This window comes from Atheta coriaria, unplaced genomic scaffold (genome assembly GCF_025399875.1).
Source record: "Atheta coriaria isolate IRGN ID8LTWV9N9 unplaced genomic scaffold, Caltech_Dcor_3.1 hic_scaffold_7_pilon, whole genome shotgun sequence".
In the NCBI taxonomy this organism is placed as follows: domain Eukaryota; kingdom Metazoa; phylum Arthropoda; class Insecta; order Coleoptera; family Staphylinidae; genus Dalotia; species Dalotia coriaria.
In genome coordinates, this window is record NW_027045449.1 from 10749473 (window position 1) to 10772783 (window position 23311).

The 23311-nt window shown below is 36.1% G+C and overlaps 3 protein-coding genes across 9 annotated transcripts; 2 read left to right on the plus strand and 1 right to left on the minus strand.

The window, feature by feature from the left end:
• Nucleotides 1-435: 435 nt before the first annotated feature.
• Nucleotides 436-17738, plus strand: LOC135795236 (PDZ and LIM domain protein Zasp-like). Of its 6 annotated transcripts, XM_065306839.1 has the most exons (16): nt 460-825; nt 8201-8352; nt 8464-8623; nt 8693-8826; nt 8886-8986; nt 9859-10003; nt 10515-10703; nt 10763-10895; nt 10959-11270; nt 11355-11520; nt 11657-11698; nt 15334-15457; nt 16009-16195; nt 16254-16374; nt 16429-16544; nt 16606-17738. In XM_065306839.1, the coding sequence occupies exons 1-16, from the start codon at nt 721-723 to the stop codon at nt 16681-16683; spliced, it is 2265 nt and encodes a 754-aa protein (XP_065162911.1). In that variant the 5' UTR covers nt 460-720; the 3' UTR covers nt 16684-17738. The 6 variants fall into 6 exon arrangements, with proteins under 6 accessions (XP_065162909.1, XP_065162908.1, XP_065162910.1 ...); XM_065306837.1 differs by lacking the exons at nt 9859-10003; nt 11657-11698; nt 15334-15457 and adding exons at nt 10162-10294; nt 15570-15927 and having other exon boundaries at nt 436-825; XM_065306836.1 differs by lacking the exons at nt 11657-11698; nt 15334-15457 and adding an exon at nt 15570-15927 and having other exon boundaries at nt 443-825.
• LOC135795390 (PDZ and LIM domain protein Zasp-like) lies at nt 11964-15327 on the plus strand. Its single transcript, XM_065307068.1, has 3 exons — nt 11964-11979; nt 12318-12430; nt 12472-15327. The coding sequence occupies exons 1-3, from the start codon at nt 11964-11966 to the stop codon at nt 15256-15258; spliced, it is 2916 nt and encodes a 971-aa protein (XP_065163140.1). The 3' UTR covers nt 15259-15327.
• LOC135795238 (probable tubulin polyglutamylase TTLL2) lies at nt 17079-23060 on the minus strand. Of its 2 annotated transcripts, XM_065306842.1 has the most exons (9): nt 22926-23060; nt 22532-22627; nt 19721-19837; nt 19548-19651; nt 19311-19479; nt 18712-19191; nt 18364-18655; nt 18133-18305; nt 17079-18076 (listed from the first exon to the last, which is right to left on the minus strand). In XM_065306842.1, exons 2-9 carry the CDS (start codon nt 22610-22612, stop codon nt 17948-17950), a joined length of 1545 nt encoding a protein of 514 aa, XP_065162914.1. In that variant the 5' UTR covers nt 22613-22627; nt 22926-23060; the 3' UTR covers nt 17079-17947. The 2 variants fall into 2 exon arrangements, with proteins under 2 accessions (XP_065162914.1, XP_065162916.1); XM_065306844.1 differs by lacking the exons at nt 22532-22627; nt 22926-23060 and adding an exon at nt 20950-21031.
• Nucleotides 23061-23311: the final 251 nt, after the last annotated feature.

Consider the following 23311-nt stretch of genomic DNA (forward strand, 5'->3'; position numbering starts at 1 on the left):
CGCGTCGGGCGATTATTTCGAATGCTCGATGATGATTACGACTGTTACTTTCATTGCTGCGACAAACCGCTTCGACGTGTTACGAAATTAATTGACGAATATTACATGTTGTAAGAAAATTATCATCAAATAATAAATAAATTTAAAAAATAAATAAATATTATAATTATAAAGGTTAAAAATTATTTTTAGCATTTATAATCATAAAAAATTAAATTTCTTTAAATTATTTCACTTAAAATTGATGTTTTGATGGTTTTGAGTTTGAAAGTAAGTGACGCATGCGTATTAGGCCTCCCACCGCGCGTGGTGCGTTCAAAAAGCGTCCTCGTCTTCTTCACCATCAACTCCTGTAAACATCTCCGCACCGCCGCTGCGCGAAGACCTTAGCTCTTGTTGTTACTCAGCGTGTATTTCGCTCGCGTACGCCGGCGACTCGCGAAGCGCGCGTGCGGCCGATTGCAAAAATAAATGCGCGGCGTCGACCGACGGCGAGGAGTCCGCGACAGCAGCGCGAGCGCGACGCCCAGCTAGACGCGAAACTATTTCCACGAAACGCAGCGAATTCCGCCGCGTTCGCGTTCACGCACGGACCACAAGCGCCAAAAACAAACACGCAAAACAACCACGCAACGAACGAACACGAGTTGAGCGCTGCGCACCCCCGCATCTATTAGTTATTTAGTAGAAAAAAATTAAATTAAAAGTGCGCGCATCAAAATGGCATCCATGATGACGGTGAATTTGAATCGCGGCGACGCGCCGAACTTGGGATTTAGGTTGCAGGGTGGCGTCGATTTCGCACAACCACTACTCATCCAAAAAGTAAGTAAATTTAAAAATTTAATTTTTAAGCTTTTAAAAAAATATTACTTAAGTAACATGACTTAAATTTGAAAATAACTTTATTTCTGGTGGCGAAAACACGTTCAACTCGACGAATTCGACGGAATTAAAATTAGAATTTTAACAAACAAATTTTTGGCAAGGATTCCTCGCATAGATATTACTCAATACATGTTTTTGTGGTGAATTCACTGTGCAAAGGTATCAAATTACATTTTAAACTTATCTAATCATGGTAACTTCAACAACAATAGTGTAATAACCCAAACTTTATCGTATCAATAAAAGTAAATAAACTATTAACATGAAATTTCGATTAAGTATTGAACTATGAATAGATTTTTAAATTTTTCGGATGGAGTATTATCGGATGATTTGTGCTTTGGTAAAACGTGATGCGCCAATGCGCGAATGTGAAGCGCGGCGCTACGAAATCGAAAATGTATGCGTGGTGTGCCATGCGTTTATAAATAGCACATTTTTCGAGCTTATAACAAAGTTGTGCAAGTCTGCACAAGCGCGAACCAGCAAAATGTCCGCCTAGAATAATCTAGAACTGAAATCATCAAAATTACATTTTCTAACCTAAAAATACAGCTATTTTATATCAACATAACCTTTAATATGAATTTTAAGGTGTAAATTGATGTCACTTGTTATTTATAGTTATTAGTGCTTTGATTACGCATCGCATATTTTTTTGCATAGTCGAGTCGGTTATTATTTCGCACAATTAGCGAATAATTTTGCATTCGAGGTCGCCGGTGCGCATGCAAAAATGTGTCGTGTTGTAAAGTGCAGAGACGTTCCGTCGTTTCGCTTTTTTGCACACCAGATAACACATGAACACGTAATCAATGTGTTAATTACATTGTTTTCTTTAAATCGTCAAAAAAACTGACGTAGGCAACACATAATACAAAAACAAAATGTCTAATGATATAAAAACAAACCTAACCTTAAATTCTTGACATTTAAAAGTGAAAATCACGTTGTAATTTGGATAGCGTTTATTGATTCGTATTTGTTCATTTATAAACCGATTTATTCTGTTTGTTCGACAAGCAATTAGCAGCGCCGAACAAAAGAAGCGAGTGTGCATGCACTGGGCGCTTGTTAAGTCGCATTTTAAGCGTATTAAACGTTTTAATAATCGACGACTGGACGAACAATGTTTACGATCGTAACCTTGTACATTTTGCTTGTTTTTTTTGGTTCATTTGTACATGCATACCAAGTTTGGTGCATTTTTTCTACGTTTTTATTGTTGCATTCAGTTCATTTGTTCTTTTGTTGAAATCTATTACAGGCGCCATGCTATTCATGCATTTTTTTTGTTTTAATTGTTTTGCAATGCAATGCAAATGCAAATCAAAAAAATTGTAGAAATTGCTGTAATTATCGACGTGAGTAATACGAGTAACATGAGTAAGAAGAAAATTGTGCAAAAAATATAACAGATGCAAGATGACCGCGTTAATTATAAGGTGCAATGGTTAATTTATTACGGAATGTTTATGTATTGCCTGGGGGAAATTATTTTATAAACACAAAAAACAACAAAATGCTTAGTAAAGGATAAATTGGTATTGTGAAACATAACCTATAAATTTTAACCTCTGAATCACATCATACTTAACCAATTTTTATTATTTTCTCTAGTCATTCACACATTCATATAATTAATCAATTTTATTATTGTAATCGATGGAATTAATGATGATTGACATCAAATTTACATGACAAATACTTCATGAATAAATTTGATTTAATAAAAAAAATAATTTTTACCCTAGATTTATTTTGAGGTTAAAAATAGTAGAACTCTGTAATGAAAAGAAGAAAGTAACACATTTCACACATTTTAAAGTGATTTCTCATCAATTTCTCGGTAAAACAAACTCCAATATTTATAACACACACGTTTCGGTGTATTCAATGGATGTTGTTCAATGATGAGATTCTTTTGAACTCCGCACACACTCCTCCGAGTCTTGTTTATGCGCTTTGTTCGTCATGCGTTGCGGAGCGCTTCGTCGTTTGTTATCTGTATTACTGTATTACTGGTGCATTCCGATATGGTGTATATGGTCTCCGGAGAGCACCTTGTGACGCTTCTTCGCTGGCTTTTAGTAGTTTTTAGCGCGCAACAGGTCAGATTCCTCACAATCCTCACGCGCGTCGCATTCTTTGCGCGTTTTACACCTCGATACATAACCTAATATGTGTTTGACATGTGTCTGACAAAATTTTGTAATTTTTTTATAATCAACGTTTATTATGTTTAAACGAGTGATATATACGTGTGTTTGTGTGTGCCTCGGCAAAACGCAATGAATTAGACGTTCGAAAGACGGGAAACGTGGCGGTCGGCCGCCGGCTGGCGGCGGCTATTTATAAATCGATTGCAGCAGCCGCCATCAGCGAGCTGCGAACGTAAATACCGGCCCGATATTAACGGCCATCGGCATGAAATCGCTCTGAATGCTAAACCTTTTAACGGGCAAATCTCCTCACCAACTATTAATTACTTTCATAAAATAAAAAATCAAATTTACAAGCCTTTTAAATAAAAACATTGTAAATACACCAAAGATCAAAGAAAACAATTTGATGAGTCAATTCGGTTGCTTCCTCCTCGGCACTTTTCGTTTTTAGGAAGTTAGCTGACTATTTTTAACCGGATATGTTACACATTACACATAGATTACGTAGATCGTGCATATCGCAACGCGTGCCGCGTTGAGAAGATGCTTGCTCTAATTTTGAATTTTTGGCACACGGATCACAGCCGCACACGCTACGTAAATAACAATAACGACGCCTACGATCAAGTAATTTGATCCTGGAAAAAGAAAAAAATCATTTCACATGCAATCTACTCTTAAATTTTCAATCGAGCGATAAAGAATGTCCGAGTGCAATCTGTCGGGACGTCTACACTAATCTTATTACGTATTATACTCCGACAAACCTGTCATTACGTTTTTAATCCCTAGCTACCTTTGAGGCGGGCATTGAAAGAGATAAATCTATCGCGCGGTATTCGCAATTCACCATTCCGCGTTCCGAGCGTCTGCGCGAGCGGTATTTGTCCACTAGCGCTTGAATGAAAAGTGAAATAAGTTGTTTTGTTATCGGCACGAACATTTTATCCATTCTACCAACAACGAAAAAATCACATCATTGTGAAATTGTCTGCCTTTACATTTTACATTTCGTACGCGCAACCAATTTACAATAACGACGTCAACATTGCAGATCTGATGTTGGATGCTTAATAATGATGTAAAACGACATGAATCACATGCAATCAGTGGTCAATCAAACGTGCAATTTGTATCCAGGCCGAATTGAAAGCACGGAATTTTAGATAACCAGATATACGCTGCTTTACTTTTATTTTTATGCATATTGTGTTGCCTACAGAGTGAAAAATTTAAATTTTTTTAATTTTAATTTATTTCACCGGTACATTCACCTGCTTAGCATTATTTATGAATAATTATAACTTATTCATGTTTTTCATGACTCAGAAGTCATAACAAACCGATAAGAATTTATTTGTTCGCTGTGTAATCATTCTGGAACATGTTATCGTCTTGTATCGTACATACCTGGTTTTATTTTTTGTTTTCCGGGAAACCAGGAAGTAATTATTGCATTTTTAAACATCCGTTCAATAAAATATGTCTACGCACTAATCTTGATAAGAAAATATTTAAAACCAAATAGATATCCGGTTTAAAAGTGAGGTTAATGTCTCGTTGACGTTTTGTTAAAGATAAAATCAATATCTATAAAATCTTCGGTGTTTATGTTTTGTTAAAGTCAAGTTAAGTTGGCAGCAGGTAGCCAAGACAAATTACAAGGGTTTACGGCGTCGATTAGTCTTTCTACCTGAAAGTTCTCGATGAGTCATTATGTTGGAACTTCCGTTTTACATCTGTCGGTAATAGAAATTTCTTTTCTGCATTTTTATTTAATTTTTTGTTTGCTGGTTAATCATCAATGTGATGTGATGGTTTATTCGATGTCAATTTGTGCGCGGTTTTATTTTAGTGTTTTAGCGTTGCGGTGTGCAAATTGCGTTCTATTCAGGCATATTCTATTTATGGTCGAAGTGATTTCATGCACGTTGCATGTCATCGTGTCATGTGTTCGTCGAGGTGCACCCGGGCACACAATACTATGTCATTATTCATCAAATTGTTATGATTTCAATGTTTACGGATCATCCACGTACGAAAATAAATCAAGCGCGCGGAATGGATGTGAAACTAGGTTATGTCATCAATTTTTTGTCAATAATTGAAAATGTATTAAATCACAAGGTTGGTGTATAAAAATAGTGTTTAAAATGTTTAAAAGTTGATTTGAGAATCATGAAATGTGAAACGATGTGAATTCTTGTTTGCTATCTGCTTGTACTCGTAGTTAGTATCGTACTTATTTGTGTATACCCCGAGTTGGGATTATCGCTCGGCGTTTCCGTTTTCGTTCATTCATTGCATCGTAAGCCATGACGCCAATCTGGCTGGTATAATGCAGAATAGCATTTTTGCGCGTCGGCAAGGTGAAATAAAGTAACGACGTGACATTACGAAATTTCTATGTCACGTCATGGGAATCTGCTTTTCCCATTTGGAACGGTTGATAGCGTACAAAGTGAGCCGACGACGGAGACGTCATAGTATTATGCAACATTGTTTGCATGTTGTTGGGTTTCTGCTAGAACTCAATGAGATATGCAAAAATACAAAAAGCAAAAAACAAAAAAAAAACATTAACAAGACTTCTGTTTGAATTCACATAATTTTTTAGTCTAAAAATACAATAATAACATTAATATTCAACACAAATCTGTAATACTGTGTATAATATGTTGCCTATATTAAAAAAATTAGGAAACGTGATCAGATAATGTTTTAGATAGTATTTTCTAGGAAATTACATAACTTTTATCAATAACTATAAAACTATGATAAGAAATAATCAATATCACGTCCCATCATGTTTCATGTTGTCTATGATGAGGAAAAAACTATAACCATCAATATTATTGCGCAAATATTGACTTACGTTGATGTTTTGACAGTGTTTACTTTGGCTCTCACTAAGTTATCACCTCTTCAACATTAATTTGCAAATATTTTTGAAAACCTCTGCTTAAAAATAAAGTTGTCAGCCTCCAAACACATTTAATAATATTTTAACCATAATTATTCAAAAACCAAGCAGGAAAACAGATTATACATCACGGTAATCAGTGAAATATGTTTGGGTGAATTTACTACCGTCCAACTCGCAAATTGAGGCCAATTTTGTTTATATAAATAGTCACGAATTATTTCGCCAGAGTGTGCTGGTCAAACACACCCACGTCATTTGGTTAGTATAAATTTGTACGGTAAATATTTATACATACAAAATGGCCACGACAGAAATAAAAAATTTAAAATAAACGCAAATAAATTTAAAAAATATTAATATACGAGTAATATAAGTTATAATATAGATGTGAATGACCCATTGACGCGCTGCTCCCTCGCAAGTTTTAATTTTTCTCTTAATATTTGAATATCTTCCGGAACTTTTTTCTTTCTATCAAATTTTGGTTTTGTTTAGGTTCAGAAGGTTTACACTTTTGCTCTTTAGCAGTTTCAACGAATTCTTTCATCTGCTCAAGCATAGTTTGCTGTTTTTTCTTTTCAGTTAAAATTTTAGCTTTGCGTTCTTCCAATTCTTCCTTCATCGTGACCTTGAGCAGGGCTAATCTCTCCTGGAGTTCAGCAATAGACATTTCACACATTAACCCTAGATTACTTGTTTCTGTAGGATCAAATTCCACTTTGTTATTTCCTGCGTTAATTTGTTGCAAGAGTTTTAACTCTTTGATTATTTGAATCTTTTTCGTCAATTCTTCTTCACGTTCTTCATTTGCTTGTTTTAGTAATATTTGTGTTTCGTATTCTATTAACTTTGCATTACAACGTCTTTCTTTTAATAATTTCACTTCAGCGTCTTTTGCGGCGTTTTCTATCGCTTGTACTTTTTCAACAAGTTCTCTATTCTTCTCTTCTTCTTTACGGCGATATTTATCAATTGTTTCTAATAATTTAATCCGTTCTTCTTGATATTGTTGCTTTTTCAGTTGATTCTTTTGAAAAAGTCTTTGTTTTGCCAAAATAGCTTCTTCTCTTGTCAATAAACCTTGTAAATGTTTACGTTCGATATCCTGCAACAATTCTTCTTCTTTTGCTCGACGTAATTCTTCCAAAAGAGTTGTATTTGTCATGTCTCCAAGGGTACCATTAATCAAACTCTCAATTTCTTTAATTTCCGCTGTTTTTTCTTTGGTTAAAAACGCAGCTTGTCTCATTAATGAAGCTGTGGTTGCTTTCACTTCAACTGGATCAAATTTAGGAGGTGGTTTTGCTATAATAGGTTTATAAACAATAGGCGTTGGTGGTTTTGGAAGTGGTTTAGGTTCAGCACATTTGAGGTTAAGTTTCTTAGCCTCTGCTAGTAACTCATACGCCATTTTGCGATTATTAGCTCTTGCTTTTTCCAAAAGTTTCTCTTGATCATTAGGTTTGTAAGTAGTTTTTGGGACAGGTGTTGATTCAAATGGTGGGGGACGTGATACTTTTTCAGTTTTCACAGGAACAATTTTTCTGTCTAATAAAGCAGGTCCATAAGGTTTTGTCAAAGATTTTTTTCCTGCAAATTTCCTTTTTTCTAAGTCTTGTGATAGAGTATTGGTCATGTTTTTAAGTGTAGATTCATTCTGTAGGATTTTACTAAGCACATTTTCAATTAAATATTCTTTATCGTAAATTTTACAACCTTCTTCAACGACTTTAATCAAGCTTTCTTCATTGTTGAAAAATTGTGTTACTCTGTCAAATATTATCATATTTTTTTGGAGGTTATCATAGATATTCTTCCAGTTACCAGCAGATAACTCAAAAATAACTAAATATAAAATTACTATGATTTCCTCCGATTCTAAATTTTGTCTTTTTGATATTGTGTTATTCTCTACCAAATAATCACGAAAAATATCTTTAACTGTTCCCAAAAATATTCTATGTCTATACAAACGTATAAACATAGATCCCATGTCTTCAGAAATATCATTATCACCAAGTTTTTGTTCAATAAACTCCACAGGAGTCAAACTACACTCCTGACCATAATTTTTCAATAGATTTCTAAGGTCCTGCAGCGGGGTATAATTCGATTTTTTATTTTTCAGTTTCTCTTGAGTATTTTTCGACATTTTTCTATAAAATCACTGACAACCATAAAAATATTTGACATTTAATTGAATAATGATTTATTTTTACAGGTCAACAATGGTTCTCCAGCTGATCGTGCTGGTCTGCTGGCCGGGGACTCCGTGATCAAGATCAACAACACGGACGTGTTCAATCTGCGCCACAAGGACGCCCAGGATGTCATCATCCGTGCGGGACCTGCGTTCGCGATCACCATTCAGCGGTGAGTGTGGCAGGACACAAAGTCGTTTAAAAATACAACGTCCACGTGAATAATTGATCGATTGCCACACCTGCTATAATTGTTTGATTGTTTTTTTCTGTTTTGCTCTAGTGGTGGATCCACTTGGCGTCCGAGTGTGACACCGACAGGGGCGCTCAATCAAGGCAGCATTAACAATATCTCTCCGGTGACGAAAACTTCGCTTGCTGCTCAGCCCCAGCAATCGATCGACGCTATCGGGACAGGGCACAATACTTCAGCTAAACCATTCGTAAGCTCTTTTAATTTTTTTCTTTAAAATCAATTTTTTTTATTTTTTTATTTTTTTTTTTAAAATTAGTTGAACGGAACTTCTAACGGAGGTCCAAAGTTGGTCAACAAGCAGTACAACTCTCCAATTGGTCTTTATTCAGATCAAAGCATTGCAGAATCCATTACTGCTCAATCTGAGATTTTATCTACTGGAGCTGTTGGGTATGTCAAAGAAAAATTAAAAATAAATTTTTTCTAAAAAAATTTTTTTTCTCCAAAAGTGTTAACTTCAAGAAAAACGAAAAGAACTACGATGCATCCAAGAGTGCAGTCTTCTCCATGCTCCAGGAAGCTGAACGTGAACCACGCGAATCAGAAGCAGGTAAAGCCTTTGAAACATTCCGAACAAAAGTGGGACTTTGTTTTGAATTTTGAAATTGTTACGTGTTTCATATCTCATTTTGGTGTAACAATTTTTGGAAGCCGTCCATTTTTGCTCACATTATGTTTTCCAGCAGCACTTTCCAGCATTCAAAACCCTGTCATTAAGTCAATGTATCTCTGTAACATTAAAGAGCCGCAAGTTCAGGCGGTGGTCTTCGAGCGATTGGAGAAAAAACGCGATAAAAGTCCAGGTTTAAAAAAGATTTTTCAGTGTCAAATTTTTGTGTGTGTGATACAATTTTAACACACATCGACACAAAACATTTACATTTACAAACAAAACAAAATTTTAAAATATTTTATTGATTTTTATGTTTCTAAGCTCACAAAACGCTGAAATTCTCGTGTTGAGATGTTGTTGTTCGTGAAATTGGCATGCGATTGATCAAGTCGAGCACGTTCGTCCGCCATCTTGGACGCCATGTTGAAGAAGCATCTCTCTTTGATTGAAAAGTCACACCGCGTTATTTATACCCGTCTTATTTGCGATGTTACGGTCGATTATTTCGGCAACTATTTGGCAAAGACGCTATTTGGCACGCGGTCACTACCGACGAAAGTAAATTTAAATTGATCTAAATTCCCACGCGTGCTATTTTTACACCAACGCTGCGATGAACGTGTTCGACCAAAATTATCGGGAAAACAATTGAGAATCTTGATAAAACCTGAAGTGGCACTTACGGGTAGATTTGCAATGAGGTTATGTTAGCATCCATCTCCTATATGTGTACATGCACTATCATGTCGTTCATTGTTGTCCATCTTGTTGTTGTCGTTTGTGTGTGTCGCGTACATGCAAAAATCTAGAGCCTGATTCTGGTGTGGTGACCGCCCCGTTAGGCGGCCTCGTCGGTCTGAAGCACGTCGAGCCTCCAGCGCAGAAGCCAGCGCCACCTACACCGCAACTACCGCCTGGTCAGAATATTTGCGCCGACTGCGAGCGCCTCATCGTGTAAGTATCGCCAACTGCCATCTTGTGTATTGATTTTCAGGTTAGATTTCTACAGACATCAATGCAATAGAATATCAAAATTTCGTCTGGTTATGAAAATTAAAGTCGTGTTCGGGTTACGCTTTCATTTTCTTTTCTTTGTTTTCTGGCTGGCGCAGTAAATCGTAGCGATTTCTACTCGAGGCAGTCGCGACATCCGATGCCTAACGCCAATCGACAAAACTACTATCAAAACAACTATCAGTACGAACCGGAAATTACCAGATGCACTGACTGCGAAAGGGTCATCGTGTAAGCACGAAGCACGAATCTTACGATGTTGTAATTTTTTTTCTTGGTGCTATCTCTTCATCTTTTTGTGATAGACTTTAAATTTCGGGTCGATGTTGTGATGTTTGGCAAGTAGGATCAATATCTGCATCCAAAAAGTAGTTGCACGAAATGTCGTTGAATGTAACTAGATTAAATTCTAAAATATCTTAATAATAATGTTGGTAATTGAATTTTCTAGTGGTGTCTTTGTGAGGATCAAGGACAAGAACTTGCACGTTGAGTGTTTCAAGTGCTCTACTTGTGGAGCTTCATTGAAGAACGTTGGTTACTACAACATCAACAATAAGCTTTACTGCGACATCCACGCTAAACTAGCAGCGAAGAGTAACGCCCCTGGACCTAATTTGGTGCCGGTTACCATCCCACCGTGAGTTTTTCTTAGGTCAATAATCTAGAGCTCTGTATTACCGACATGTGGTATTTTAGAGGTGGTAAGGCTCCAGCCAGCGCAATCTCGGCTGCTTTAAGCAGTCATTCATTGCCTTCACCTGGGCCTGTGTCTCCCAAATTAGGAGGACCTATTTCTCCAAGTCAGAATCTTACTGCTGCACCTTTCCAGGTATTTATTAGTTTATTTTAATTTAAAAAATGTGTTTGATGTTTTTAAAATTAACATTTTTAGAGTGATAATGTTTTGAACAGTTCTAAGTTACTAAAAGAAATAATCCAAGCTGCTGCCAAAAAGAATGACGCATCTTTAAATAATAATAATAATAATAATCATGAGCATGAAGATAAAAGATCAGATTCTGATTTAGTTTCGAGTGTTGATGATTTAAGCTTAAGTGATTATTCAACTAATATCCCTAGCAAATTTAAAACTTTTGATGATTTGAGTGTGGAAGATAAAGATAGTGTTGATGGCTTAATACCGAGTGTTAAAACAATAAACAAAATACCTGCACCTAAATTTCCGAGCTATTACAATAACAAGGTTAGTTTATTTTATACTTATTTTAATTAAATCTAAAATTCGTTTTTAAATTTTAAAACTATTAATATTTGTTTGTTTTATTAGCAAAACTATACAACAGCGCCCCGCCCATTCTCGAGTGTAGCGGCGCCACTGTCTCCCAATAACTACTCGCGTCCGCTGCCAAAGACGCCCACTCAAGCCCCACCTCAGCCTACTTTTGCGCCGCCGCAGCAAACTTACGCACCGCCGCCAGCGCCAGTCACACCAGGTAACAATTAATTACTATCAACACAACACAAACGTTAAATTTGAGAAAACATTATGAACATGCTACAATAAACATAAATCACTGGTGATGGGTGTCGTTTTTAATGTTGGTTCTTGGGGGCGTTGCTAAATTTTAGGTTTCAACGCCTCGAAACCTGCCGGCGGTGGCATGTTCAAAGGTATTTGATTCGGTACCAATTAGTTTTTCTGCTTCTTCTGATATTTTTTTTATAAAACGCGTTTTTGCTTTTTTGCTGAATTTTCTTGTAAATTGTATTCTAGAATCCCGCAAAACGAATTGTCATTTTGTTTCAGATTGTAGAACGTTCAACACACAACCGCGTCCGTTTTCCTTGATATCCAAATAAAATAAGAAATATTTAAAGATTTGAATATCTAATGAAATTAAATGTTGTTTAAATTAGTTTCTAGTTAATTAGCTCAATGGACGCTTGCGTTAGTAAATTAAAGTTGAAAAAAATCATTTTTGAATATTTTTTAAATGTAAATATAACTTTTAAGCACTTTTGCAATGCTTTGCGCACAGTTTTGAAGTTTTTGGGGATTTCTTGATACAAATTACAAGTGAAATTTAATTATTATTGAAAGATATAATAATCTAGCTTTTTTCTTTTCTTTTTTCTTTCTCTTCTTGTGTCAATTTTGTTGTTTGTATCAAAATCAATCCGTGAAACATGCGTTTTTTATTTGTTTGCTGTTTTTCCGACGTTTTTGCTGTTTGCTCTTCTGTTGTTTTCGCTGTTTTCATGTGTTGATAACTAAAAAACAAACAAAAAGAAAAAGTTGAAGTCGTCGAGAACGTTGTGTGGCCTCCCTATCAAGAAGATCTGAATACATTACCCACTGCAAGTCCTTTATATTTTCCTCCCTCGACGCACGTGCACGTCAAAGTAAGACATCTCTCACCAAATCATCAAAAAGCAAGACCTAGACCTCAAACTCCCTACGAAAATCAAAATCTCTTGTGGCTGCTTGTGAATTTTCTACTGAAGATCATCAAGAGGAACAGTTTCAGTCGGATTGTGTAACGTCACAGACTGAGTCCGAATCGGATTATCAAGATTTGGAAGATTATTCTAATTTTTTAAGGAGTATGGAACCTAAAATGTCTCTCACCTCAGCCGAGGTGTATAATATTAACGGGAGAAGGAGTACAATTGAATGTGCACAGGCTTTGGCTGATCACTTACAAACCGCCATGTTGGTTGATAGTGTGATGAAATCTCAAAGACCTAGATCACCCCCACCTTTATCTGCGGATGCACCTTCAGCTGTTAAAAAGCCTCCACCTCCAAAACCTAAAATGGAGTCTCCTATTACCCCAGTGTGTCCTTTGAAGTGTCAGCAGAGTTGTTGCAATGAATGCCCGGAATGTCCCATGAATAAACCAGCGGAGTTGCGAAGGTTGTCAGAATTGGAGCGTTTTGAAGAAATGCGAGCTAAGATACAAAACAATGTTGCTCAAGGTTGGGAATCTCAAATGGTCAGTGCCCTAAGAACAACTCCTGATGTTCCGTTCTGTGCAAGTCCGGATTTATCTCAACTCCCGACTAGAAGTCCAAGAGGTCCCATGGCTTCTGCTATGACAATTGCTCCTCCAAAACCATTTCAACCTATTCAATCAGTTGTTCCTGTGTTTAATACTAAACCGGTTCCATTGCCTGAAGAAACTGTTCCGTATTTACCTCCGGAAAGACCTTTGATACCAGAATTACAAAAACCTAAACCCCAAGAAAGGCGAGAAGAAGAACCAAGGGGTAGTCCATTTGTTGAAGCTTTGAAAACAGCTCCTCAGAGACCTTTCTCACCGATTGTTGGAACAGGCCAACCTCCAACTCCTATCAGACCGAAGAAGAAGTCAGATCCATTTTTGAAAGATCTTCCGAAACCTCAAGAGAAATTGACTATGTTAGCGGCATTAACTACAGCTTCAGATAGGACTTATTCTCCTATGACAGTTGATTATACAGGGGGTGAGATGAGGGTAATGACTTATGAACAAAAACGTGAGGAAGAGGAAGCTAAGGAGTTGAAAGAACTTGAAGAAAAGAGGAGGTTCTCTATTAAACAACCAATTCCACAACCTTTTATTGGTAGAATGGTTGAAACCTTTGAAGGGGGTAATCCAGGTCAAAAAACACCTGATGCCAACTTCCCTCCAGTATCTGTGGAGCTACAAGGAGCTTCTGAATATCATGCTGATTATCAAGAAGTCAAGTCGGAATTGAGCAGTCAGATAACCCAACAACAAGACCGGGCTTTACAGATGCAAAGGGAGGTTCAGCAAATGCAAGCCCAAGTTCAATCAAGCCAGAAAGTTTATGAACAGCATCAGACCTATGAAGCTCAACAGACCTATCAATCACAACAAGAGTCCCATGAAGGTCATGTCTGTTGTATTCATCAAAAAGAATGTCAACTTGCAAAGAAACGTGAAATTGCTAAGCAAAATGAAGAAGTCATTTTGAAGAAACCTTTGACTCTTGCTCAGAGTTTACATAAACAAGACCAGATCCCTTCGTATCAATCAGCTCTTCAATTTGAAGAACAAATTCAACTTCCTCATCATAAGGATATCAAACAACTTCTAAAACCGGAAGAGCGTTCGAAAATAGTTCCAAATCCGAGACCTTTATTGAGAGCTGACCCTCATCATAATATGGCAACACCTCCACCTAAGATAATAGCACCTGTCAGTGTGGTTACCCCAGGGGAACATAGTCCCAATCCAAGAGCAAGTTTCCAAACTGTGAACGATAACTTCCAACCACCTTCAAGTGCTATTTCTCAAAGATTAGGTCAATCTACTCCAAGTAAAATGAACAAAACCCCATCAGCAATCCCATACTATCAACAGAATTTGGTAGCAACACAGTTTTTGGCTCCAGAGATCAATGTGTTTGATCCTAGTAGTCCTGCAATGTCAAGGTCACCTAGTCCATGCCCCGGTGCAAAACCTGAGAGGGATAGACCTAATTCTCCCTTTAGGAAACCACCAAGTAGACCAAAGTCCCCAGCTGCTGGACCACCTCCCAATCCTCTAAAGAAACATCAGGATCCAGCTGGTTTAATTAAAGATGTGCAAGTTGAGAAGGCCAAGGACAAGGTCACTTCATACATCCCTCATCATCAAGAAAAGTATCAAACCATTCAAACCCGTGAGGGTGACTACTATGATCAAAGCAGAGTTGTAGACTACTCTCAGAACAGGTCCCAGATCAATGAACCTAACTTTCAACAGCAGACCCAACAGGCTCGTGCGTATGAAGCAGATGCTACTCAAAAGCACCACGTCCATTTTGAGGGTAATGCTAAAGTGTCTACCAAGGAACAATCAGCATCAGAACGTAAACAAGAATTAAACAAAACCCAAGCTCAGTCCACACAAGTATCCGCTGATGGAAGGACTAAGGTCCAAAGAAAGAAAACCGTCGTTGAGGAGTTTGAGCAGTCCCACAAAGAGAAATCAATTGAAATCCAAAAGACATACCCTTTTGAAAGGGTCAACGCACCTATTCCTATCCATGAAGAGCAGGGTATGCAAGGTTTGCACGTTACCAATCCAAAACAGATCCATTCTCCATTTTTGGGTCAACCAATACAAGGACCTCCTCCTATGCCTAAGAACCCTATCCCTGTAGCCCCAAAATTCCTGAACCACCTCCCCCACCAACTTATAAACCAGTTAAAGCTCCGGTACCGAGCAAGGTTCCTGTAAAACCAGTGCCACCGTTGTCGAGTGATGTATTACCCTCTGGTGGTGGTAGTGCTAATCCCGTTCCCGATCCTATAGGTACCGGCGGTGGTCGTCAAGCCGGAGGCAATGTGTTTGCACCTAAACGCGGCAGGGGTGTCCTGAATGTTGGTGGTTTGGGTGCCAGGGTTGCTACTTGCGGTGCTTGTCATTCACAAATCAGGTTAGGTTTTACAAAAACATAACCTCTGCTTAACCCTATAACCTTAATAATAGTTTATTAAAAAATGTTTTTGCATGTTTTGATGGTTTGTGTGTTTTGTTTTGTTTTAAAGAGCATGATACGCACGAAACTGAAATTGTTTACTCCAATGATCGAGTTGAGATTACTACAACAATGCCGCCGGGTTCAGAGAAGTACTACAATGAAATCAATGTTAGTATTCCAATGCCGACGTTTGCACCGAGTTTATCATCGGAATCTTCTCCACGGTCGTTTATTTCATGCAATTCTAATCCGCCATCGGAGAAAAACGATTATTTTACTTCTTCGAAGAATAATTACATTGAGACGACATTTCCGGCTGGTGCTGCAGGAAGTGATAAACCTATGACGTTGCATCGAGCTAACAAATCGCAAATTAATGATAATAACGCTAATACTATTTGCAATGTGTGTCAAAAAGTAATAAGGTTTGTGTGTTTTATTTTAATTTTTAACAAATTTTATTAATTTTTGATTGAATGGATCTAAATGTTTTGTTTTTGCATTAGGGGTCCGTTTATTACTGCTTTGGGTAAAATCTGGTGCCCGGAACATTTCACCTGCGCAACCGCAAGCTGCAGACGTCCTCTGCAAGACATTGGTTTTGTTGAAGATGGTGGACAATTGCACTGCGAGTATTGCTTCGAGCAATATTTGGCTCCTAACTGTGCTAAATGCGGTTCTAAAATCAAGGGTGTAAGTAATCAAACAATTTCTTTATTTTCTATTGAATTTAATCAAATTTTTTGGTTAGGATTGCCTGAAAGCTATTCAGAAGAACTTCCATCCTGAGTGCTTCAACTGCGCTCACTGCGGTAAATTATTCGGCAACTCTCCATTCTTCCTTGAGGATGGTCTTCCATATTGTGAAACTGGTAATATACATATTTAATGTGCATTGGGTTGCCTATTAAATTTTTTTTTTATAGATTGGAATGAAATGTTTACCACAAAATGTTTCGCTTGTGGTTTCCCTGTGGAAGCTGGCGATCGTTGGGTTGAAGCTTTGAGCAACAACTATCATAGTCAATGCTTCAATTGCACTGTAAGTACATTAAAACTTTAATATTTAACCTTAAATTTTAATTTATTTGCTTATAAATTAGATGTGCAAGAAGAATTTGGAAGGACAAAGCTTCTATGCTAAAGGTGGACGTCCATTCTGCAAGAATCACGCACGTTAAGTCAACCCCAACTTAATTCTCTTAAGAAATTACCATCCAAAGTCAAATAACAACACAAACCTAACCTAAAATTTGACCAATACATAACCCCTTTCAAAATGCAAGGAAACAGTCATAATATAAGCTAAAAGTGCCAAAGTTAAGCGATTAAAACGCACAAAATCATAAATTGAAACTGAATACAATATAAATACAAATCTAAACGATCGTTATTTATGATAACGATGAAATTAAAACTTGAAAAGCCCGCAGACGATCATTATAAATTAATAACGAGCAAATAATCTCAGAGTAAATGTCTCTTTGTCATGTAATCAATGCGGTAATGTGGCATGCTCGCGTGCAATGCGAAAATCGATAAGAAATTAATTAATTTATTGCCCCGCAACAAGAAATATTAAAGAAAACGTTGAGGAAATCTTTAAAAACAAGCAAAACATCAAATATTTAAAAAAAATAAAAATAAAATAAACTTAATCCTATTTATTGTTGATATAATATTTATCGGTAATTTAATTCAATGTAATTTAAGATAATTTACGATTTATGATAATATGATACAGAGAGTTTTGATTTTAAGCACGATGCAATATAAAATCGAAATATTTTCTGCTTTCACGCTTTCTGCCTTGGCGATTTTTAAATAATTTTAAAGAAATATTATAAACAAAAACTACGAAAAATTGATTTCTTAATTACGTGCCATGTTTGGATTAATTAGACGGCGTCTAGATGGATTGTTCATTATTTATCTTCTTTATTCGTAATTTTGCGACAACATTGTGTTACGATGTAAAAGTGAATTGTAATCAATTGTAAATTTGTTTGTTTACTATCGTATGATAATAATCTTATACAATATTATCGATTAATGTTATTTAATTATAATTATGCGTAAATCGTGAATGTTAAAGCAAGTTATCAAAAAAAAAAAACGACAAGAAACAAGTCGATTCTTCGTTATCCTGTTATCGTATATAGCTTATTGTATAATCTAATCGTAGGTTATTTAAATTTATTGTAATTATATATAAATTGCTTTAGAGACAGACAAATTTCGTTTTTTTCTTGTAATTAATGAATCACAGATTTTAAAGCTATAAAAGTGACAGCATCACAGCGCCATCTGGTGAGTATTAGCTATGAAATAATTTGCATACTATAACTGATAATATTTAATCATTTAATAATTAAAATGGCAGATTTTGTGATTTTCGATGTTTGTGCACGTTTTTGGCAATTAATTTAATCATTTTCGTAAATTTTAAATTGGTGGTATCCATACTTCGCCCATTAACTCAACATCTTTGGCGAGAAACTCGTTTAATTGACATTCTGAAGCGTGTGGATGGGTTTTGGCGATTTCTTTTGCACTGCGCATCCATTTTGTTAGCTAAAATATGTTTTTTGAGGTTATATAGCGCCATCTGGTAGAAAGTAGCTACTAACCTGACACACTATTTGTTTGGCGCTGCCTTTCTCCAGATAACTGTAAAATTGTGTGCGTTCGTTAAATGGACATAGTTTTATCCATCCTCCTTCTCGTTTTGGACCAATTGTCCAATCTTTACCATTTCCCCAGTGACTGGAGTCTTTATTTTCAGATTTTTGCTTCCTAATTTCTATAAAATTAAAAATTAAAGTAAAAAATGAAGAAATTTGATTTTATTATATATTTACTTGGCTTCGATGGTGATTTTGGCTTATATCTTGAACTAGATTTCGGTCTGGCACTCTTCTGTCGTTGTTTCTTACGCCACCTACCCGCAGCGTTCATAACTGACAGCGTAGCGTTTTTATTCGCACACAATTCACGATTATTCTCTTTAAAATCTTCATTCCAGATGCTAAATACTGATAATCCTGTGTTATAAAGTGGCAGGCCCAACAAATCAAAGAGATCATGAAGCATTGGCTTTTTTACCGACTGATCAGCATCACAATCATTACCCAAAGCTGGACTTAAGTTAACCTACAAAAAAATATTACGCCATCTATTGATAAACACCACTTAATACTAAAAAATACCTCTAATAACCAGGGTTTCAATAAATGGTCAATTAAAACATCAAAACCAAAAAACTCAAAACAATTCGACGTTGGAGGCACTTGTGGCACTTGACTTAAGACAGTCAACACAACCAAAACACTGATTTTCTGCCATAACAACCAATCAGAGATTCCCGCTTGTCTAAAATATCTCCGTAATTGTTTCAAGGTCCATTTACACCCCGAACCAACTCTATCCTTCATCTCAGCATACCCAGGACCCAATTTATTAATACTACTATTCGTCAAATGTCGAAACGGATTTCGTAAATCATTCAATGTGAATTTATCCGTGCCGAAACGTGCTAATCCCTCTCTGTACATATAGATCGTCAGCGGATGATACGATGGTATGCAGACATACAGTCGCAGATCGAACTTGTAGCCGCCGATCAATAGCGGGCGCTCGATGTACTTCTGGACGATCGTGTTCGTGTCGTAGTTCAGTTCGCTGAGATTCTAAAAATACAACCGTGCTATTGTTAACACTCACACACACACACATCGGGAAGCAGTGCGAATGATGTAGAATGGTGTAAGATGTGTCATTGTAGCAGTGCGGCGTGTCGATTACGTACTCGAAATAGGAAAATGCCACGGCCTTGACTCTGAGCTACAGGTTTGCATATCCATATGGGATTCGCGTCGAAATAGCCCTCGGACTGATCCTTGGCGTTCATCGTGCGTGGCTTGTTGCATTCGGCGGCGAGTTTTGTATATTCTACTGGGAGATTATATCCATGCGGACTAAAACAATCAAACAATCAGCATAAAAATATTTTATTACGTTGTTTGGGTAGCTGTAGAAAACTAACCTAAAGTCGTAGATGTTTCCGTAGATTTTTTTCATACAACGTAGATGGCGTACCAGGTTATCTTTACGACATATTGACGAGCCTTTAGGGATGTGATTAATGTACTATAAACACAAAACAAAAAAACAAAAATTAAATTTTTAGGTTAAAAATAAGTAAATTTCAATTAATACCTGCCAGGAGTATAAATTACGATGGTAATTAGCAGGAAATCCTGAGGCTTTCCACCATAAATTCCATTGGTCACCGGAATCTAAATTATATTCTTTCCAACCACGTTCTAAACAAACCTGAAACAAGAAAATTTGATAAAAAATATTTTTTTATAAATTTTGTTATTTTTGTCAATTTAATGCTCTAAATTCCATGTTTAAATAACAAATAAAGTTTCCAAACTAGAATAGCTTATCCGTAGAATAACCTAGTTTGCAAAAGGTCGCATAGTTTCCAATTCCTTGCCACTATCAGTGAGTGATCCTTAAAATTTTAAACTTCCAAGATTCTATCAACACATTTTTGTATCTACAACATACTGAAATGGCATAAGGTCAAGAATTTCGGGTCGAGCAGCAAGGAAAACTTTGACCTTTCGCCACAAATTGGAATTTGCTTCAGTGAAGCGTCAGTGCATGCGTCAGTACTGTAATTAAGTAATGCAGTAGAATCTTTTCCACCCTATAACGTGCAAAATGTAATTTTACAACAAAATTCAAAACGCGCTATAATTATAATAATTACTTGTTAACTCTTTAATTATTGCGTCTGAACTTATTCGTTTATATAAATAAATTGGATGAAATTGTATAATCTGACTGACGACTTGTGTATATATTTTTCAATAACGTGCGTTCCGAAAATCGTCGTGAACTATTAATGTCTAATGTCTAATGTCTGGCGAAAATAGCGGTGGAAACAAAAATAGCTAAAACGCACCCCGAGTTGGATATTCAGACTGTTTAGTGCAGAAAAAAGACGGAATGGCTTTTGGATGATTGCGTGATTATTGAAATTTGCGTAAACGAAAAACAGCGTCGATAGACGTCGTCAATGTCGTCATTGTCGTCCTTCGGTGTTTGATTCTCTGTGTTTTTTTATTTATTCATGAATAATCAAATGTAATTTTTTGCCATAAAACATACAAAACAAACAAAAATTAATTTGTAATAATTTTTATTATGTTTTGAAATATTGAAGTTTTTTAATTCATTTTGATTTAGGTTAAAGTCGGTTTTAATGGTGAGATATTTAACAACGTAACGAATTCATAACGTAATTTCCGTTTTCAGTCAAGCCCATAAAAATAGCACAAACTGAACTTCCATACTATGAGTAAGAATAAATACACACTGCATAAATACAGTTTTATAGCACTTGTGAGAAACGTGATCATTTCTAAATTTACCAGAGTTTATATATTCATGGAGCACTCGCAATTTTCCGGACTTTTCACTCGTAAATCATATAAAAATAAACTGATAATGAATATTCCAACTATACACTAAAATCAATCTTCATTCGCTCATAAATATTGCTGAACTCGGGGTTGAGGCAAATCATAAATAACTGTTGTAAACAATTGACATGCAAATTGGTCGGAAAGTCTTGCGACGTTGCAATTGTTGGCTTCATTTAAAATTAAATGCATGTTTTCATTTCGTTGTCACCACGGTATCGCGAACGCATTAAACAGTAAGGAGTCGTGACCGAAATGAATACATCGCGAGAACAAGTTGATAACACAAATTTATCCGGCCCGAAAATCCGCATGCATCGTTGACTAATAATAAAACGTGAGCAGTTTATTTGGAGTAAGTAAAGTAAGTAACGGATGGCGTGCACGGAAACAGCGGAGCGTGTAAATAGAAATATTGATAGTAACGTACAATGTGCATACAAAGTGTTAACATTTATAAAAATATATTTCAATATTTCAATAGAGATACGTATGCAATTTGAGTGTTAAACGTTCGACTGGTTGCCTATATAGGCAAAAATTTTCTTTATATTTTCTTTATTTTTGTAAGTTAAACTTTGATTTTTGCATTAATGAAGTCTGAGACATGCAATATATTAAATACTTTCTTTATTTCACACCTCCCATGTAATTTCTTGGAAAATTAAACAAAATGTAGTTTATGTAGCTGTAAATATTCTTTGATAAAGTGTAGTATTCAACATGTGTGTATTTATGTTCATAAATCACCCCAAAAAGCGTAATAAAATCGTTTGATTAATACTATACAATTACCTGCATCAACTCTATAAAAATAAATCAAAGATAATAATACATATATTAAGACAGAAAGAAAATTATCATAAAATAAAAATTGCATAATGGTTTTTTTCTACTTTCACCTTTAAAACGCCTGTTTTCTACGGTTTTGAGACACAAAAAATGTTTTTTTTTTTTAACATAAACGATTAAAACCGTGAGTAAAGTACGTTAGTCACAGCCTTTAGTCACGAGGAGGAGCATGCGCCTGCGTATTTGGCTACGATGCAGCACAAAACCATATGAAATGTCATGTGCAGTTAGTTAAACAAACGAATTTCGAAGATTTAAAGTAAAAAAGTTCAAATACAAAAATTAAACATGGAAATAAAGTGAAAGTTTGACTAAAATTCCCTTTTAGCCACTTGATTTTTAAAATACAATTTTTTTTCCGCTGTAAATTTATGTTTTAAAAAGATAATTTGTATATTTGATGATTCTCATTGCTTGAACAATCGCAAAATTTTGCGGACCGTTGAATACGTTTTGTTTTATTTTTGTTCACCTATTTTAAATTACAACGCGCCACGCTGCATTAAATAAATGTAAGGAAACACAGTAACACCAACGCGTGTTGATACAGCACCAGCTGATCACGATTTATCGCATCAAACGAAAACAAAAAGCGAGTAAATGACACAATTTAAACCGGTGACTTGTGATATTGTTACTATTAAACACGCTGTATACACTTTTTGAATGATTGCGTTACCTGTGTAAGCAGTTGTGGTCCGCTACCGGCATCGTTCAGCCTGAATGTGAATGGGCCCTCGCCGAAACATTCCTCGTGCATTTCCCCGTCGATATCCTGCGAAGGAAAAATAAACACAAAACTTCCTCAAAACTTTTATTACTATATGATTACTCGTATATAACAAAAAAAAAGTTTCTAAAAAGTAAGAAACTAAATACGTAAGGATCTGATAAGAACGTGATGAAAAGAGACAATGATTAAATGAGCTATAAAATATAGCGCTAAAGAATGAAAATATTATTTATGGCTGTTATATTTGCGTGTGCGAAATAAATATCAGCAAAAAATTTCCAAACAAAAATTTTAATTTTTGTAAAATCTTTGAAATTAAATATAATGTGATGGAAAATACCTTTTAGCGTTGATTAATTATTTATTGAACGTAATATTTAAATTTTGTTTGAATTTTCAATGAATATCGTAAATATGTCACGAGTTAGATCGAAGCCCAGGACGAAACGACGTCCTCGCGGCAAGCACCCCAAGCCGGCACTAAATGACACCGAAATGCGGACGAGAATTTATAGGAATGCGAAAATGCGAAAACGCCAGCCCGGGGAGCACGTGGTTGCCATCCCCTAACATTCCAACATAGTTGCCAGCCGCCCCCCACCATTTTAATGATATTTCAGCCCTTCTTTCTCAGCATGGGGGTATAATCATCGTTTACGTGCTTTATTAACCTTTGCACGGGCTAAAATTCTAATTTTATCGTCTTATCTACCTTACAGGATCATG

What these genes read in the sequence shown, in the direction of transcription:
- LOC135795390 (XM_065307068.1), top strand. An exon ending in CGACGCACGTGCACGTCAAA is followed by an intron (nt 12,431 to 12,471) that starts GTAAGACATCTC and finishes AGCAAGACCTAG; the next exon opens with ACCTCAAACTCCCTACGAAA.
- LOC135795236 (XM_065306836.1), top strand. Translation starts at nt 721, where the DNA reads ATGGCATCCATGATGACGGTGAATTTGAATCGCGGCGACGCGCCGAAC. An exon ending in TTCGCGATCACCATTCAGCG is followed by an intron (nt 8,353 to 8,463) that starts GTGAGTGTGGCA and finishes GTTTTGCTCTAG; the next exon opens with TGGTGGATCCACTTGGCGTC. An exon ending in GTGCCGGTTACCATCCCACC is followed by an intron (nt 10,704 to 10,762) that starts GTGAGTTTTTCT and finishes GTGGTATTTTAG; the next exon opens with AGGTGGTAAGGCTCCAGCCA.
- LOC135795238 (XM_065306842.1), bottom strand. Translation starts at nt 22,612, where the DNA reads ATGCACGAGGAATGTTTCGGCGAGGGCCCATTCACATTCAGGCTGAAC. An exon ending in GTAATTTATACTCCTGGCAG is followed by an intron (nt 19,652 to 19,720) that starts GTATTAATTGAA and finishes TTGTGTTTATAG; the next exon opens with TACATTAATCACATCCCTAA. An exon ending in TGAAACCCTGGTTATTAGAG is followed by an intron (nt 18,656 to 18,711) that starts GTATTTTTTAGT and finishes ATTTTTTTGTAG; the next exon opens with GTTAACTTAAGTCCAGCTTT.